We start from the raw sequence: 15,958 nt of genomic DNA, 5'->3' as shown, positions 1-15,958 counted from the left end.
TTTAAAAATTTAAAATAGGCCCGCAGCTCGCGGATTGAAAACCGGATGCTCAATTTTGCTGGCGTCCGGTTTCCGAAACCGTGGCTGTCAGCGGGTTTGAGAACAGACGCTGGCAAAATTGAGCGTCGGCTGTCAAACTTGCTGACAGCCGCCGCTCCTGTCCAAAAAGAGGTGCTAGGGACGCGCTAGTGTCCCTAGCGCCTCTTTTTACCGCGAGCCCTAATTTAAATAAATTAACTTACTGAATTGCGCGCACAGGAGAGTGGCCTGTGCGCGCGCCGGGAGAGCGGTCCCGCGAACTTTACTGTATCGGCCTGCTAGTCTTTTGTATGATGCTATTTAGTGACAGACCATGCAGTCCGATTTCGTGACCGGCGCATCCTCAGTATAAGGCTCATTTTAACATACTGCTTTCCTCTGTAGAGTACAAGAGTATCATCTTCAAATACATCAAAAATAGCCTATAAGAATTTCTTGTTGTTTCTTTTGAGGTCTGGAAATGTGTATAAAAACATAACGTTTTAGTTAGTTTCGTAAAATGCCTGAAACGGGATAGTCTGTGCAATATAATTGTAACAGTTCAGTTTCCCAGTTAGAAAAAAAATCACCTTTAATGCTGAATCATGTGAAATAGTTATGCCAATAAAGTTATCTGACTCTGAATAGGTCTCATTAGTATTTTCTGGGTAGTAAAAGAATGATTCACAAGACATTCAATGAAGTAAAGAGGTTTTATATTCAACCAACAAGGACTGAATTGCACAGGCAGGGTAAACGAGCTAGGCTTGTTACTTCACTTTGATGCAGCTCCAGCACTGCTGTCTGCATCGTTGGTGAGGGTGGAAGGGAATTGGAACCAAAAGTTACAAATAAGAGCCCTGACCTCAGCGATCAGAGTAACAGATAAGTATGAAAAATTTGGTGTGAAAGCTTGCTGGGCAGACTGGATGGGCCGTTTGGTCTTCTTCTGCCATCGCTTCTATGTTTCTATAATATCAATAAAACGTTATTGAAAGCAACAGGCTAGCCCAGGGAAAGAAAAAGATGTTTTTTGTGGCTCCCGCGAGTGCAGACAGAGGGAAAGAGGCAGGGACACAACACCAAGCGCCCTGCAGAGATTCATTCCATTGGTTAAATTCCCAAATGAGCCCGGAAACAAACGCACCTGTCACCTGTTAACGCCCGATGGGCTCCGGAGGTGCCCCCAGCTCGCCCGCCAGCCACTGGGCCACCTCGAAGCGTGAGAGGAGGAGCCCGATGGCTGCCTTCTCCCTCGGCAAAGTCACCTCCTGGAGGGAGGAAAAGAGCCACCCCTGCAATAAAATAAATATTATTATTTCGCGGCCCCCTCCCTCCCCCGAGTCAAGGGCCGAGAAAAAGTAACAACCTGGAGGGGCGGGGCGAGCGAGATCCCTGCTCTGCGCCCCCCCCCCCCCCCCCGCGCTAGTGTTTACTCAGCAGCCTCCCCTCCCGCCTCCTTTCTGCTGATTCAGGCGAAAGCAAAACTCGAAGGGACAACTTCGGAGCGCTGCTGCCCGCCCGGTCCTCCTCGAGATGTTTTTTCTCTTTCTGATCGGCGGCGTCCTCTCGGACCTTTAACTGTTAAACCACAAAACTATTATATATATATATTTTTTTTTTTTGCCTGCTTTCCGGGAAACTCGAAGTTTCTGCTAAACCCGGCTGCGGACTTCAAGGAAGGAAAAACAAAAGCAACCTCCCCCCCCCCCTCCCCCCAACACTTTTGCACCGCTTTGTTGTTTTCGGACCGGAGCCCACCATGACTGCCATAGCCGTGCAGGTAAAAGCCAGTGATGGGAGAGGATCGGGGAAAGTTTGGGGGGTTTCCTTTTCTTTTTTTTTTTTAATTCGATCGCAGGTTTTATTATTCAGACGGCAGAAACGCGGAGCTCCGGCGCCGGGCTCCGCCGCTAGAGAAGCGCAGCGGCACAAACCTGTCAATACCGGATCCTGCCTTTTTAACAAAAGGGTTTTAGTTTGCTTTCCCCCGTGCGCATCTGCCCACTTTTTTGTTTTGATCTCTTTCGGCCTTCACCGGGTAAAGCTACCGAGTCGGTGCCGCTTCGTGAACTTTGTTTTGTTGTGTTGTTGTTTTGTTTTTTTTTTTAACCGAAGCAAGTGGAGTCTCTGGGGAGGGAGGGGGGGGGGGGGTGCTCGAGAGTTTCTGTGCAGAAAGGAGGCAAACCCTGCTCTCTCTTCCCTTCGATCTGGCGTCACGGAAGCCCCAGTGAAAAACAAGCTCGTAAAGCTGGAGCTGTGCTGTGCGCAGAAAAACATCTGATCGGGGGTGAGCCGGGGTCAGTGACGGAAAGCCTTCAGCCTGCAGACTCGCCGAGGCTGCGCTTTCCCCCAGGGAAGTTTTGCGGGGGCCCCTCCTCCTCCTTCTCCCCCTCCTTAGATGGGGGAGTGACACTAAAGGGGGGGGGGTCCTATGTCAACTGTTTGCCACTCGGCGTTATTATTCCAGCTCTGACCCCTTGCGCAGGGGATGCACCAAATATGCATAAAGCAAAAATGGGAGGGGGGGGTCCACCAATTTAATAACGAAAAAACATGTACGGGGTTTCACAGGGCCCAAAGCTGACAATGTTAAGTAGGTTGGCTTTTGTAGCTTTTTTTTTTTTTTTAATAACGTTAGGCATGGGGTCCCCTGGGCTCCCTCCTCCCAAACGTTTAGGTCCCTGTATGTTTTCACAGCTTTCTGCCTGCATCAAACATCAGGCTTTGCGGTCACCTCCCGTGTCCCTTGCCCACTTTGGCCAGCGCTGGTCCTTGCCTGCAGAAGTGCCTCGTGTATTAGGTTCTTTCACTTTCTCCAGGCAGGCGGGCGGGGGGCTCAGTGTCCAGGGAGACAGAACCGGGATTTCTTTGTGGGCTCTGTTTACCCCCAGGTGGTGCCATATCTGGCCATCAAAGACCCAGTTCCCTCTGTTCCCCTCAAAGGTGGTGTTTTGTTTTTTTGCTAATGTAATTTAATACGCATTTTTTTTTTAAATTTCTATGATGTTCTTCACCCCCTCTTTTTTTTTTTTTTGAGAAGCAAAATAGAGCTGCAAGAGACCAAAGCCAGTAATGTGCTGCTGAAGTGGGAGCTGTGGCAGGTCCCAATTAGTGATGGAGGAGATTGGAAACCTCTGAGGAGAGAAAAATAAACAACTTGGCTTCATTTTTCATCACGTTTTGTAGGCCCTGTCTTGCCGTCTGCAACAGTTGATGCCATTTTGTCAGCAACATCTCTTGTTATAATCCTTTTACTTTCACTGAGCTGTTATAGTGAATACTCTGCTTCAATAAGTCTGATCTCATATCAGGTCTGTTTAACTGATCACAAGAGAGAAAAAAAACTGACATAGTAAACGGTTGCTAGGGCAACAAAGAGGTTTATTTTTAAGCTTGAGGGCAGGTGAATGTTGAGTGTGTTTTCTCTTAACCTCCTTCAGAGAAGCAGAGGATATGAAAACAGCCAATGATCCTAAGGCCATCTAGTTTGCCCATTTTCTTACATAAGATCTTCTATACTGGGACAGAGCAGTGGCCCATCGAGCCCAGCATCCTGTCGGACAGTGGCCAGGCCAGGTCACTTGGAAGAACCCAGCAGATCCTAATGGGATAATCCAGTCCCTTATTGCTTATTTCTGTCTGGCTAATAGTTGTCTATGGACCTGTTGTCCTGAAACCAGTCCAAACTTTTTTTTTTTTTTTTAGTCTGTGTACTTCTAGCCTTGAAAACCAAAAACAATTGTTACACTGGTAATTAATTCATGAATTAATCTCGCCAAATATATGTAGGCCCCTCACTCTAAGGGTCTGTCAAAATCATACAGACTCCTAATTAGGTATAGGGCCACCTTGCTTTAATTGTAAACTATTTAAATTTTTGAACTTTTTTGCAGTTTTTTCTTTTTTTAAAATGTCAAGCAAACTAATCACTTCTGGGCATTAAATCACCGCTGTTCATAGCACACAGGTATCAAAAGATACGAGAGGAACCGCAATACTCATCTGTTGCCAAATTTTGGCTGGTCTCCCTCTCCCCGACACGCGCGTGTTTCGAACCCGAAGTTCTGCCTCAGGGGGATGTCCTTCTGTATCTGGTACTCAAAAGAATTACCCGGCTTTCAAATCGCGATTTGCCTCCTTCACTCAATTTCTTGGCTTCTTTAGAGCTATCTTCATTTTCCAGCGGCCGCATCTCGCCGCTCTTGTATTTTAATGGCGTCCCATTGAAGTGAAACTTTTATACCCTGGACCGGAACTGACGTCACCGTGCATAGTTTTCCTTCACGTCGGAAGTCCCTGGTACGTCCCTGTCATCTCCAGGGAGTTGAGTCGTTTAAACCACGATTTCACAATACTCAGAGGTTTCACAGTGTTCAAAGAAGCATATGCTTATATATCCAAACGAGCATTTCTAGGCTTCACAGTCCGCGTCTGCCATAACTCAACAATAGGTCTACCCAGAACGGGGGAGTCCTCTATCACGTCCGCTTTTGACGTCACCGGGGGTGTGAGAGTCCAAGACAATCAATGTCAGTAACTGATCAGAGATTTCTGCAACCAATTGAATCTTGTATAGTAGTATACTATTTTGAAAGTCATCTCGCATTCGGGAGCTTGAACCCAGACTCTCTTTATGCAAAATTCTTAAGGGAGAACGCAAGCATAAGATTCACTATATTTTATCGGTAACAAGCATACCAGTAGAAAAGAGAACAGCGGGAACTAGATCAAAGAGTACCAGTTTATTTTTTCATTCAGACCCGCCGGGTCTATTGTATTGAGCCAATAGATCCAGAACTGTTCCCGCATGTTTAGACGGGCTTGGATGTCTCCGCCCCGTGGGCCACAATACACCTGTTCCACAACTAGCCACTTCAAATCAACAAACTTATGTTGGGCATTGATACAATGTTGTACCAATGGTGCCGTAATCTTTCCCGTCTTAATACAGCTTCTATGCTCGATGAGCCTGGTTCTGATCTTCCGTTTTGTGCGGCCAATATATAGCAAATTGCATGGACACTGAATAGCATATATGACTTTCTCAGAATCACAATCTGTAAGTGTGTTCAATTTCAGAACCCTGTCTGAACTTGGTACTTTCCACTGACTACCTTTCCAAGCCAGACTGCACATATCGCAGTGGCCACACTCCCGGTGGCCACCAGTTGACGGGGGTATATTAGTGGATGTAAAGGTGGATTTAACCACCATGTCTCTTATATTCTGACCCCTGAAAAATGCGAATCTTGGTCCCTTGTGAAAGATAGAGTGTAGAGACAAAATGTTCCAGTGTGACTTGATAATGCCCATTACTATATTGGCTTGTTTGCAATATTGCAGAGTGCATGTGGTCTTCTGTGAGAAAGGACGCTGCTGGTATTGTAGCAATAGGGACCTATTTGCATATAGCGCCCTCTTGTAAGCTTTCTTCACAACTGTATTCGGGTATCCACGCTGAACAAATCTCGCTGTTAGTTCTGGAGCTTGTACCTTGAATTCAGCTACTGTAGAGCAAATGCGTCTTAAACGTAAGAATTGCGAAATGGGGAGTCCCTTCTTCAAGCCCAAGGGGTGATCACTCGAGTATCTAAGGTAATTGTTACGATCAATTGTCTTCCTATATAGGGTAGTTTTTATGCGATCCCTATCACGTTGGATCAAAATATCCAAAAATGCAATGGATTGTCGGTCTATATGTGCAGTAAATTGTAAATTGTTATCAATTGTATTAATCCATGAAAGGAACGATTGCAGTTTAGCTTCAGATGCCCCCCAGATGAAGAATATATCATCTATGTATCTTTTGTAAATTACAATATCTGCAAACCATGCCTTGACCATGTCATCTGGCAACAAATTCTCTGGCTTGGTTTGTTTGACTGAAAAAAAACCCCAACTAGTTTTCTGGAGTGTCCCCAAGTCCTGGTACTATGTGAAAGAGTAAATGACTGTTATCTATTTTAATTGTTCAACCCCACTCATGAGTTTGTAAACCTCTTATCGCATCTCCTGTGTCATGGCTTCTCCAGGCTGAAGATCTTTCACCAGTTAAGCCTTTCTTGTAGAAATCCCATTAAACCCCACTTCTTCTCTCTTTACCTCACTTCCTTATAAACAAGAATCCTTTCTGCTTATCCCAAGCTTTCTTGAATTCTTACTGTATTTTTTTTTTTTTTTTGCCTCTTCCACCTGTAATGGAAAACTTTTCTATGCATCCACCCAGGGAATGCTGAAGGCAATCTGCCTCCTGAGGTGAGGGATGAGACGGTGCCCTACCCTCTGGCTCAGTATGAATAAGAAAGCAAAGGGAGGGGGACCCCCCCTTGAGCCTGGCCCATTTGGGGATTTGAAATGCTGGAGAAGGGGGAGGCAGGGGTCAAGGTTCCCAAAGGAGTGGCAGATAGTGATAATATTTCCAGGAAGCTGGCAACCCTGCCACAATCCCGGGATTACCAGCTGTCTCCCATCCTTCCCTAGTATCTGCCCTCTCAAGGTGAATAATGGGTGTAACGGTGTTAGTTTTATGTTTTACTTGCATGTTTTTATTTTTTATTGTGAATATATGACTTGTTTGATGTAGCGGACTATAAGTGCAACAAATAAATGTGTGTGGAACACTTTCCAGGCCATTGCAAGGGTATTAGGTACCCTAGGTGAAACTTACAGCCTTGTTCCCCTCCAACCTGGCCCTTCCCACACAATTAAGTTATGCATTTTTAATAAGTTTACAAGAAAAAGGACCTGTAAAATACAGTCTTCTGAGGTAAAAATATCACATTTTATATTATATTTACATTCACTGCTGGGATACCAATCAGAAACCTTGCAAAAAACACACCTGGAACCTATATGTATTAGGCCTATTGTAACGTGTTGGCTTGGCCTACAGAAAGTACTACAATTACAGTATAGTAAACATCCCATACCAAAACAGCACTAACTGCCAGCACGCAAACTATTACAAGCCTGCATATGAAAAGGCAACATTGCAAATACTACATCTGGCCCTGAAACACCAATACACCTCTCATTAGGAAAACAAAACAAGCCAAGCTGCTATAGATCCCTAAACAGAAACAAAGTAGTAGAATACCTCACCCGGTCACCCATGCAGAACACAGACAGACCCTCACCAAATACAAAATAAAGAGACCATAATGTAAAACTAGAAACGTGCAGACTAAAAATCAACTGGAAATTGCAACAAGCCAAATCCTGTGTGCAGCACATCAATGGAAAAAAAGAAACATCATTCCTCATATCAGTCAAATATCAAATAGTAAAACCATACTAATAAAAAGATATATTTTAAAACAGGTGATAAATAGAACATCTATAATTAAATCATATACACATTTTTAAACATTTCCTGAACACCAATAAAATTTCAGAACAGAAGACACATCAAAGAACACCCAATAAAAACAATTGCTCACTCTCCATACCTGCGAACCTTTGGTTTCCAGTTATCCAGAGATTGTCCTGGGAGGGAGCAGGATAGACAGACTTTCTCCATTCACCCTCCTACTCGTGCACATAAGCTGTTTCTCAAATGCTCCCCCCCATTCTGCCCCCTCCACTCACTCCTCATTCCATCCTTTTCCTTACCCCTCCATCTCAGTTAGCTCCCTTCCCTCTCATTCATGCCTCTTCACCACAATCCCAACCCTTCCCTCTCTCAGCCCCAGGCCTCCATTCATCTCATCCCATCTTCAACATTCCCTTGTCCCTTCTCACGCGCGACCTCCAGCTCTGGCTGTCGGGGCCTGGCCTCTCTGGCACCTGCTGTCCTCCTGGGTGGGGCTGCCAGGATGTTTGGCTGGCAGGGCACAAACTCCCCACCAGCTGCATTTCTCCTAGGTGAGGAAAGCGTGGGGCCCAGCAGCTGCAGTCCTTCCAGGTGGGGCTGGCGCATGGCACTAGGCTGGAAATTTTATCTTTCTGCTGGTGGAGGTGGGATCCCCCCCTGGCATGTTAAATTGTGTGGGACTCTTTTCTTGCCAGTGGGATGTGAGACCGCAGCTGGTAACTTGCATTGGGACTTTTGTCTGGCAGGGAAGTGAAGCAGTTGCTGCAGGGGGATTTTGGGGGTGCTTTTGCTGCCCCCAAAATTTGCCACCTGAGGCAACCGCCTCACCCTGCCTCTTGATAGAATCACCCATGCATCCATCACCCTTCAAAACCAGGAAGGATGTGAAACTCCTGTATTTGCTTGAACTTTCCAGTGCTTTTCAGCTTTACCCTATTGAAATGACCTTGACCTTGTTAAGTTGAGGTAATTTTCAACAAGGTAAATTCCAGGACCATACTTGGCCTTCACCCCAAATTTAAACTTGACCAGTAACAGCGCTTTTCTGAATCAAACTGAAAAGTGCTAAAAGTTTGAGCACAGACTTTGCACCTCTCTTCACATTTTCAAACGATCTTCAAGGTAATAACACTACCATCAGATTACAGAGCTGAGCAGTCAACACATGCATCCAAGACGCACGCGAGTTAATGTTTTCACAGTATTGAGTATTAGGCCATCTTGAATAGCACTTTCTTTTTTGCAGAACACCAAGTTTTCTTTATTAGAGAGAGTGCTTGAACTGTCACCCTCTGTTCTGCTTTTTTTTTTTTTCTTATGTGCATCAAGCATGATTCACAATTGCATCCTAAAAAGAAACCCAATAGAGTAAAACTAATCTGGCTATAATAGTAACCCCCCTCCCCCTGAAAAGACATAATGCAAAACCAGGGGTAAGTCTAGTGATCTAATCTACATTTTAATATCCTTATATCTATCTCAATTTTTTATTAAGTCATATATAATGTAAATGTATTTCCATTTTCTTTACAAAAATTGCAATAAACACAGAATTTATATAAAAGTCATGATCAGATCAACTAACAATCCCATTGCTAAAACAAAATCCACATTCTCCCCAAAACACACTTGCATCAAGGCTCAAGCCACTCCCCATACTCTAATAACACACATTTAACCCACCACCATCAGCCTTAAAAATCCTAATCATCATTGATGTCTGAAACTTCAAAATTGGAATAATGTCCCTAGCTCGACCATGAGACTTCAAATGATCAAACAACTTCCAATTCAGTAAATGTTAACTTCAGTGAGTCCAAGGAGGCTTCCAAATTCACATATCTCTAATCTCCAAACAGACTTCTAAAGGAGGAAGTGCATGCAAATCTATCTCGTGCATATTCATTGTGGATATCCTGAAAACCAACTTATTTGTGGCTCTTGAGGACCGGAATTGGCCACCCCAGTATAATCCATCACAGCAAGTGTCCTGAATCCAGCCAGAGGCATTCCAGATAATTCAACAGGAACCATAATTATTATTTATTTATTTATTTATTTATTTATTTAAGAGAAAAAATCCCAGCCCAGAGTTTTTTTTCACCTGACTGTCCAGCCTCTTGCTCCTGACAGATCAGGGTTTTGTGGCTTCAGAAATAGAAGCCTGCATGTGTCCTTTCCTTCTCTTCTAGCCTCTTGACCTGTCTTGCCACGACCGAAGGAGAGTTTCCATGTTTCTCCTCGTTCGTGAAGCTCCCTATGCTATAAGCATTCATAAGGAGCAGCAAACTCTAGGGAACACCAGCATGTTCTTTTACATCCTGCAAATTCATCATCAAACCTTGGATTGTGGCCACACGTTTGGCTGCTTTTCAGGAAAACCTGAATTGGCCAGTTGAATCGTCTAGTTCCTCCTTTTCTAGCAAATAGTTTTTTTGCTATCCAGTCACATACAAGCTTTAAAGAGAGCCTCTAAAAGACTATGGGGATGAGAGGTGGCGTGAGGGAAGGGGTGCTACTTTGGCAACACATTTTAAGATTTGGAATCATAATTAATAGGCTAATTACTTTCTTTTTGGCTATTCCTTCCAGATGCACAGAATACCTGCCTACAGAAGGCCTGGAAGGCCATTCTTTGAGATGTTCATCAGAGGTTTAATTATCCTGTGTGTGGCCGTAGCGGTGGTCCTCTCCTCCATCTCGGTGTGCGATGGTCACTGGCTCTTTGCCAAGGGGAAGCTGTTTGGCTTGTGGCACTTCTGCACCATGGACAACAGCAGCGTGCCGCAGTGTACCAGAAACCTGAACCTCGCCCAGGTGGATGGGATGAACCTGGGAATGATCCTGTCCAGAAGCGCCGTCTCCTTTGCTGTCGTGGTGGCCATCTTTGGCCTGGAGCTCCTGATGGTCTCCCAAGTTTGTGACAATGCTGACTCGAGGAGGAAGTGGACCATGGGCTCCGTTCTCGTCCTGATATCCTTTACCTTGTCCTTGGCTGGAGTGCTGATTTTGTCATCGTCCTGAAGAACCATGTTACTCTCATGGGTTTCACGTTGACCTACTGGAGCCAGTTTACGGCTGTCTTCCTCTTCTTCCTGAATGGCATCAGTGGCCTTCACATTAACAGTATAACATATCCGTTGCACCGATTAAGGAAAGCGTAGTCTCGCAGCTGCTGCACCTTCCGCTTTGCTCGCACCGTAGTAAATCTGAAAGGAATGCAGGTTAACAAGCACAGCCATGTTTTAAAATGATATGAAAACAAAGAGGACTTTTGACGGTTGCCTTCATCTGAGTGTATCGTTCCTAAAGCAATTTTTTCTACAGCATAATTGTGTAGAAGTGATAGAATGTGTGTGATGACACAGCCTGAGTCCGTTTCTTTGCTTTGTACATTCCATATCTTGGCACAGCCTCACTTGCAAAGGCTGCGTGGGTGTATGTGGCACCATGTGATGATTTTTTAAGAGGTTGATAGAAAAACAAGCTCTCACTATGAGAATGTCTTCTGCTAACCCTTCCCTTTCTCCTCTGCTGCCAGCTAAATCTTATCAGGAGCTGAAGTAGTAAACAAAAGTGGGAATGCTCTCCTGTCCCCAAATTGTAATCCTCTGCCCTCCTGCTCTTCTCAGTCTACCCTCTCATTTCTTCTCCTGCACTACAGCTCTGTGTCTTCCTCTGTCCCCCAGCAGTAAAAGCACTGGGGTACTTAGACCAGACAGCTCCTTACTAAGTTTGACCCTTGCCATGCCAACACCACCTCCAGGATGCTCCCAGAGCTATCTCTGCCATGCAGCTAGAATCGACAGGCCAGGCGCTCTGCTTCCCTTGGGATGGGAGACTGGGGGGGGTGGGGTGTAGAGCACCGAACAGGGTAGCAAAAATTAGTGGCACATGCCTCCCCACTTCCTGTCCTTCAGCACAATAGCTGTGGCCTATTGGTGCAAAGGCAGCCTTTCCTTTAATATCCAGAGCCTTGAGGGGCAGTGGCCTAGTTCCTTAAAAAAAAAAAAAAAGTACGTAGCATGCGCTAATTTTGAGAAATTGTCCAAGAAAAAAATATCCAGCCTGTGTACAGTAAAGATGTTGTTTTTAATATTAATATGTTACATTCTTTGACCACTTCCTGAAGCTGACATACCTGCAACAGTGCCACATAATCTGTTGCATAGAAATCTCACATAAATGACATCACACCCCATAGGATGTGTGCTTGAGGCCAGTTGTGATGCCTTTGTGAACATGGCTGCTCCGAGAGGTTCAGGAGAACTTTACAGCTTTACTCGATGCAAGGGGCCTAGTACTATGTACTGTGTGCATAATTGCACTTTTGAACACTAATATGATGGGTGCAAACATTTAAAAAGAGAAAAGTGTGTACTTGTATTCGGCACGCAGTAGCATACACTCAGGACTTGAGTTAACACCAGTTTGCAACTTACTACTGGGAGCAGTAGCTTTGCAGGGGAGTATAAGCACAAGTTTCAAACTTCTTCTAATTCAGGCCCCCTGAGTGTTTAGTGTTTTTTGTTTTTTTAATTAGTGTCTTTAAATGAGAGAGTGATGGATGTCTGATTGGGCAGCTCCTTTAATCATATGCACTTTATAAACTGTTTTGCTGGGTCTCACAGAATTGTTATGTAACTTTTATACTTTCACCTATATTTCAGGAAAAATTGCAGCTTTCAGTTGCCTTAATAGAAAATGTGTGGAAAAGTAATTTTCGTTATGTAAATTACCTGTTGAAAAAAACTTTGTTAGCAATCCTAGTATTACAGATAGGATATACCACTCGGAAAGATCTAAGGCCTTTATAAAAATGCTGCTCGAGCTGTTTGAAAATGTACAGAGCTTTTGTTTTCATCAGTGAGCCCGGCTCTTGCTATGTGTGTGTTCACTTTTGTTGATGATTGTGTAATTTGAAGGGGCACAGGCATCGCTCAGTGTGTACCCAGCTCAAAAGAACAACGTATCTGTCTAGGATGAAAATCGCAGTCTGGCCCATGCTTGGGCATTTGGGCTGTTTCCTTTATGAAAACTGGTGCCTGAAATGTCATTTTTCTTTTCTACTATTTGTAAGTGGAAAACAAACCACTACTGGAACTATCTTTTTAATAAATTTGTAAAGGAAAAAGGTTGCAAGAGAGAACTAGCTTCTTGTTCATGCTGGATACTTCCCACCATCGCTTCCTTTAGTGTTTGAAAGATGAGTGGTTGAGCAGCAGTGGGTTGAATCTGATGCGGCTGGGGGAAGAGGGACCTGCACTCTTCGCATGCCACTGGCCTTTTGAATGAGACTCTTTACAGGGTAAGGGATGGCTCTTAGTGGGTCAGAATTGGAGCTTTGGGGGTCATTGGCCAGCATGGGGGTTATTTTAAGAGTAAGGGCATTGGGAGGAGTTGGGTGTGGGGATGACTTTGTTAGTGATCAGGGTTCCAGGACCTAAGTAAATTTCCAGTAGGGCACAGAGTTTCAATCTAGCCAGCTAAGTTAACTTAGAATTATCGACTACCACCTAGGATAAAGTAAACATGTCAACCACCACCTAGCCCGCCTCGACCATGGCAGTACGCTGTATCTCAAAACAGCGACTTTTATCCCCGAGAGACACAACTATCTTGCTTTCTTCCACAAAACGTGTTCCTGTTCATATCTTTTAATATCCAACTTGGTGGTAAGGCTTTTAACATCATCCATTTTTGCTCAAAAAGCAACTTCCGCTTTATGTAACGATAGCCAAATTTATTGCATGGTAACTTCCTTAAAGTGAACAAAAGCTGGGAGAGAAATATCTGCAGCCGAAGTAGGAATGTTCTGTAAAGCTGCTGGCAGATTAAACAAAAGCAACTCATTTCTGTAGTGCAAGAACCAGGCCTCTTCTCTACAGCAGCCAGAATGTCCAATGCGAAATTCTATCCATGTTTCCACTCCAGGAAGTTACACTACTGCTGTCCGGGGCACTGATGCACTTGGGAGCTGATGCAAGCCTAGGAGAGCACCAAAGAGGCCCTGACCCTCTGGTCCAGTAGGCACACCACCAAGCATAGTCGCATCTGCACGCAGGGTGGAGTTTCTCAACCTGGTCCTCTGGGGGAACTGCCTGGCCTGGCTGGTTTTCAGGAAATCCCTAATGAATATGCATGACATGTATCTGCATACTCTGGAGGCAATGCAAGCAAACAGATCTCCTGCCTCGTCATTAGGGACACTCTGAGAGCCACTGCTCTAGTAGCGGTGGGAAAAACGGAGAGATGCAAGGTAAGCCACTGCTGCTGCTCTACGACCCACCTATAGAGATAACGAACCAGGCTATCTGACCAAGCTCGCACCTGCATAGAGTCTGCCGATGGGTGGATGCAAACCTTATCCTTCTCTTTACACACAAGCTAAAATTTGGCAGCCAGCACAAATGGGCCAAATAAGAAGACAGAATGCTCACCGTGCTAATTTCACATTTTAAAAAACTATTGTAAGTTGATAAAATCAAATTGTGTTTACCTAGGCATCAAATAATTTTTCTAACCAATCACTATTAAAAATGATTTCAGACTGAAAAAAAGTTAATTTCTGTTTGCACACACAAACTGTGAACACAATGCCAAGCGCACCTTACTACACTAGGCCTCAAGGCGCTGCTTTTCTAAGGCTTTTCTCCCATTCTGTGTCTATAGGAAAAATTCTTAGTAAACATAGAAACATAGAAATGACGGCAGAAGAAGACCAAATGGCCCATCCAGTCTGCCCAGCAAGCTTCACACATTTTTTCTCTCATACTTATCTGTTTCTCTTAGCTCTTGGTTCTATTTCCCTTCCACCCCCACCTTTAATGTAGAGAGCAGTGATGGAGCTGCATCCAAGTGAAATATCTAGCTTGATTAGTTAGGGGTAGTAGCTGCCGCAATAAGCAAGCTACACCCATACTTATTTGTTTTACCCAGACTATGTTATTCAGCCCTTATTGGTTGTTTTTCTTCTAAGTCCTAAGTTTGTCCGTGAGGCAATGGAGGGTGAATTGACTTGCCCAAGGTTACAAAGAGCACCAGCGGGATTTGAACTCAGCCTGCTGCGCTAACCACTAAGTTACTACACTACATCTGCCTCGGATTCTGGTCTTTTCCTTTCAACTTTGTTTTCCATTTCTCTCTTCTCGCCTTCTGGGTACACTCTTGAGTACATTTCAACTCTCCTCCTCCCTCTCTCACGTCCATTTCTTTCACCTCTCAGGGGCGGATTCCCGATGACAACCGGCCCGGGGATTCGCCGCCCAGGAGATACCATGTGATCTGCCGAGCACGGCTGCGCTCGGCAGACCACGTGACTAGAGCAACCGGCCCACCGGGAGATGCCCGATCCCTTGATAGGCCTATCTGCCCCTGCCTCTCACATGCCTGTCAGCTTTCCATCTCTCATGCCTCCCCATTGACTCATTCCCCCCTGTCTCTTGCTGTTTTCCCATCCATTTCCCCTCTCAAGTGCCTGGATCCTTGCTCGGTGCTCTCCTTGGCACAGGTTTGCTATGTCAAATTTTTTTGTACCAAAAATAAAGAAAAAAACGCACAAATTCGGAAACATTTTGAGATATTATTTAAAAAGTAGGAAAAACCTCTTATACAAATAATAGGTGCTATTTTTATATGCTGTCTGTAAACCAGAAACAGCATTCACTTATTTAAGGTGAAATCAGATATTGAGATATCACCAAATTGAAATGCACCCTTCAAATATAATCCTTGGGTTCCACGCTTTTTGTTTCAAAATGGCACGCTTATTTTATATGCCAAAATACAACCACTCGAACATTGGGTGCCTAGAATGCCTATTTTAAAAGGCACTTATTTCATGCGCTCAGTTTTGTATAAGAAAATGTAACCACTTAATGCGCTCTAAAGTGAAACAGAAAAGCGTTTTTATCTTATAACGCTGCGATGCTTAATCCTCTCGGGATCGGACACTTGTACATATTATGCGATTAATTTCTTAACACAGGGGCCGTGTTAACAGCGCGGCGTTCTGTTTCACTTTAGAGCGTATTAAGTGGTTACATCTTGTTATACAAAACTGAGCGCATGAAATGTGTCTTTTAAATAGGCGTTCTATGCACCCAATATTCGAGTGGTTGTATTTTGGCATATAAAATAAGTGTGCCATTTTGAAACAAAAAGCGTGGAACCCAAGGATTATATTTGAAGGGTGCATTTCACTATGAGATATATCAATATATGATTTCACCTTAAATAAGTGAATGCTGTTTCTGGTTTACAGACAGCATATAAAAATAGCACCTATTATTTGTATATGAGGTTTTTCCCATTTTTTAAATAATATTTTAAAAAGTTTCGGAATTTGTGCTTTTTTTTTTTTCTTTATTTTTGATTACTATTTATACCACCCAATTTTTCAGTTTTGTATTGTCAAATTTTTGGTGACAGCATACCAGTTGAGAACTGCTGATACAGTCTTGTCCTTTCTACACATCCTCTCTAATTGACTTTTTTTTTTTTTTCTCCAAAAGAAGTAGCCATGAGCGAAGCCGTTGGGGATTTTTCATCTGAGATATATTTTTTAGGTGGGAGCCACCTAATCCAATGCTTTTTAGATAATCATCTATCAATGTTTAATTTGAG

The 15,958-nt window shown here is 44.0% G+C and overlaps 1 protein-coding gene across 1 annotated transcript; it reads left to right on the top strand.

The window, feature by feature from the left end:
* Positions 1–1,337: 1,337 nt before the first annotated feature.
* On the top strand, positions 1,338–12,471 carry TMEM37 (transmembrane protein 37). The gene is given in 3 exon segments (XM_029605316.1): positions 1,338–1,801; positions 9,926–10,337; positions 10,340–12,471. Coding segments are annotated over 3 exon segments (591 nt in total). The 5' UTR covers positions 1,338–1,780; the 3' UTR covers positions 10,498–12,471.
* The last annotated feature ends 3,487 nt before the right edge of the window (positions 12,472–15,958 follow it).

This window comes from Rhinatrema bivittatum, chromosome 6, assembly GCF_901001135.1.
Source record: "Rhinatrema bivittatum chromosome 6, aRhiBiv1.1, whole genome shotgun sequence".
NCBI classification, from domain to species: Eukaryota; Metazoa; Chordata; class Amphibia; order Gymnophiona; family Rhinatrematidae; genus Rhinatrema; species Rhinatrema bivittatum.
This window is presented reverse-complemented; position numbering and strand designations above follow the sequence as displayed.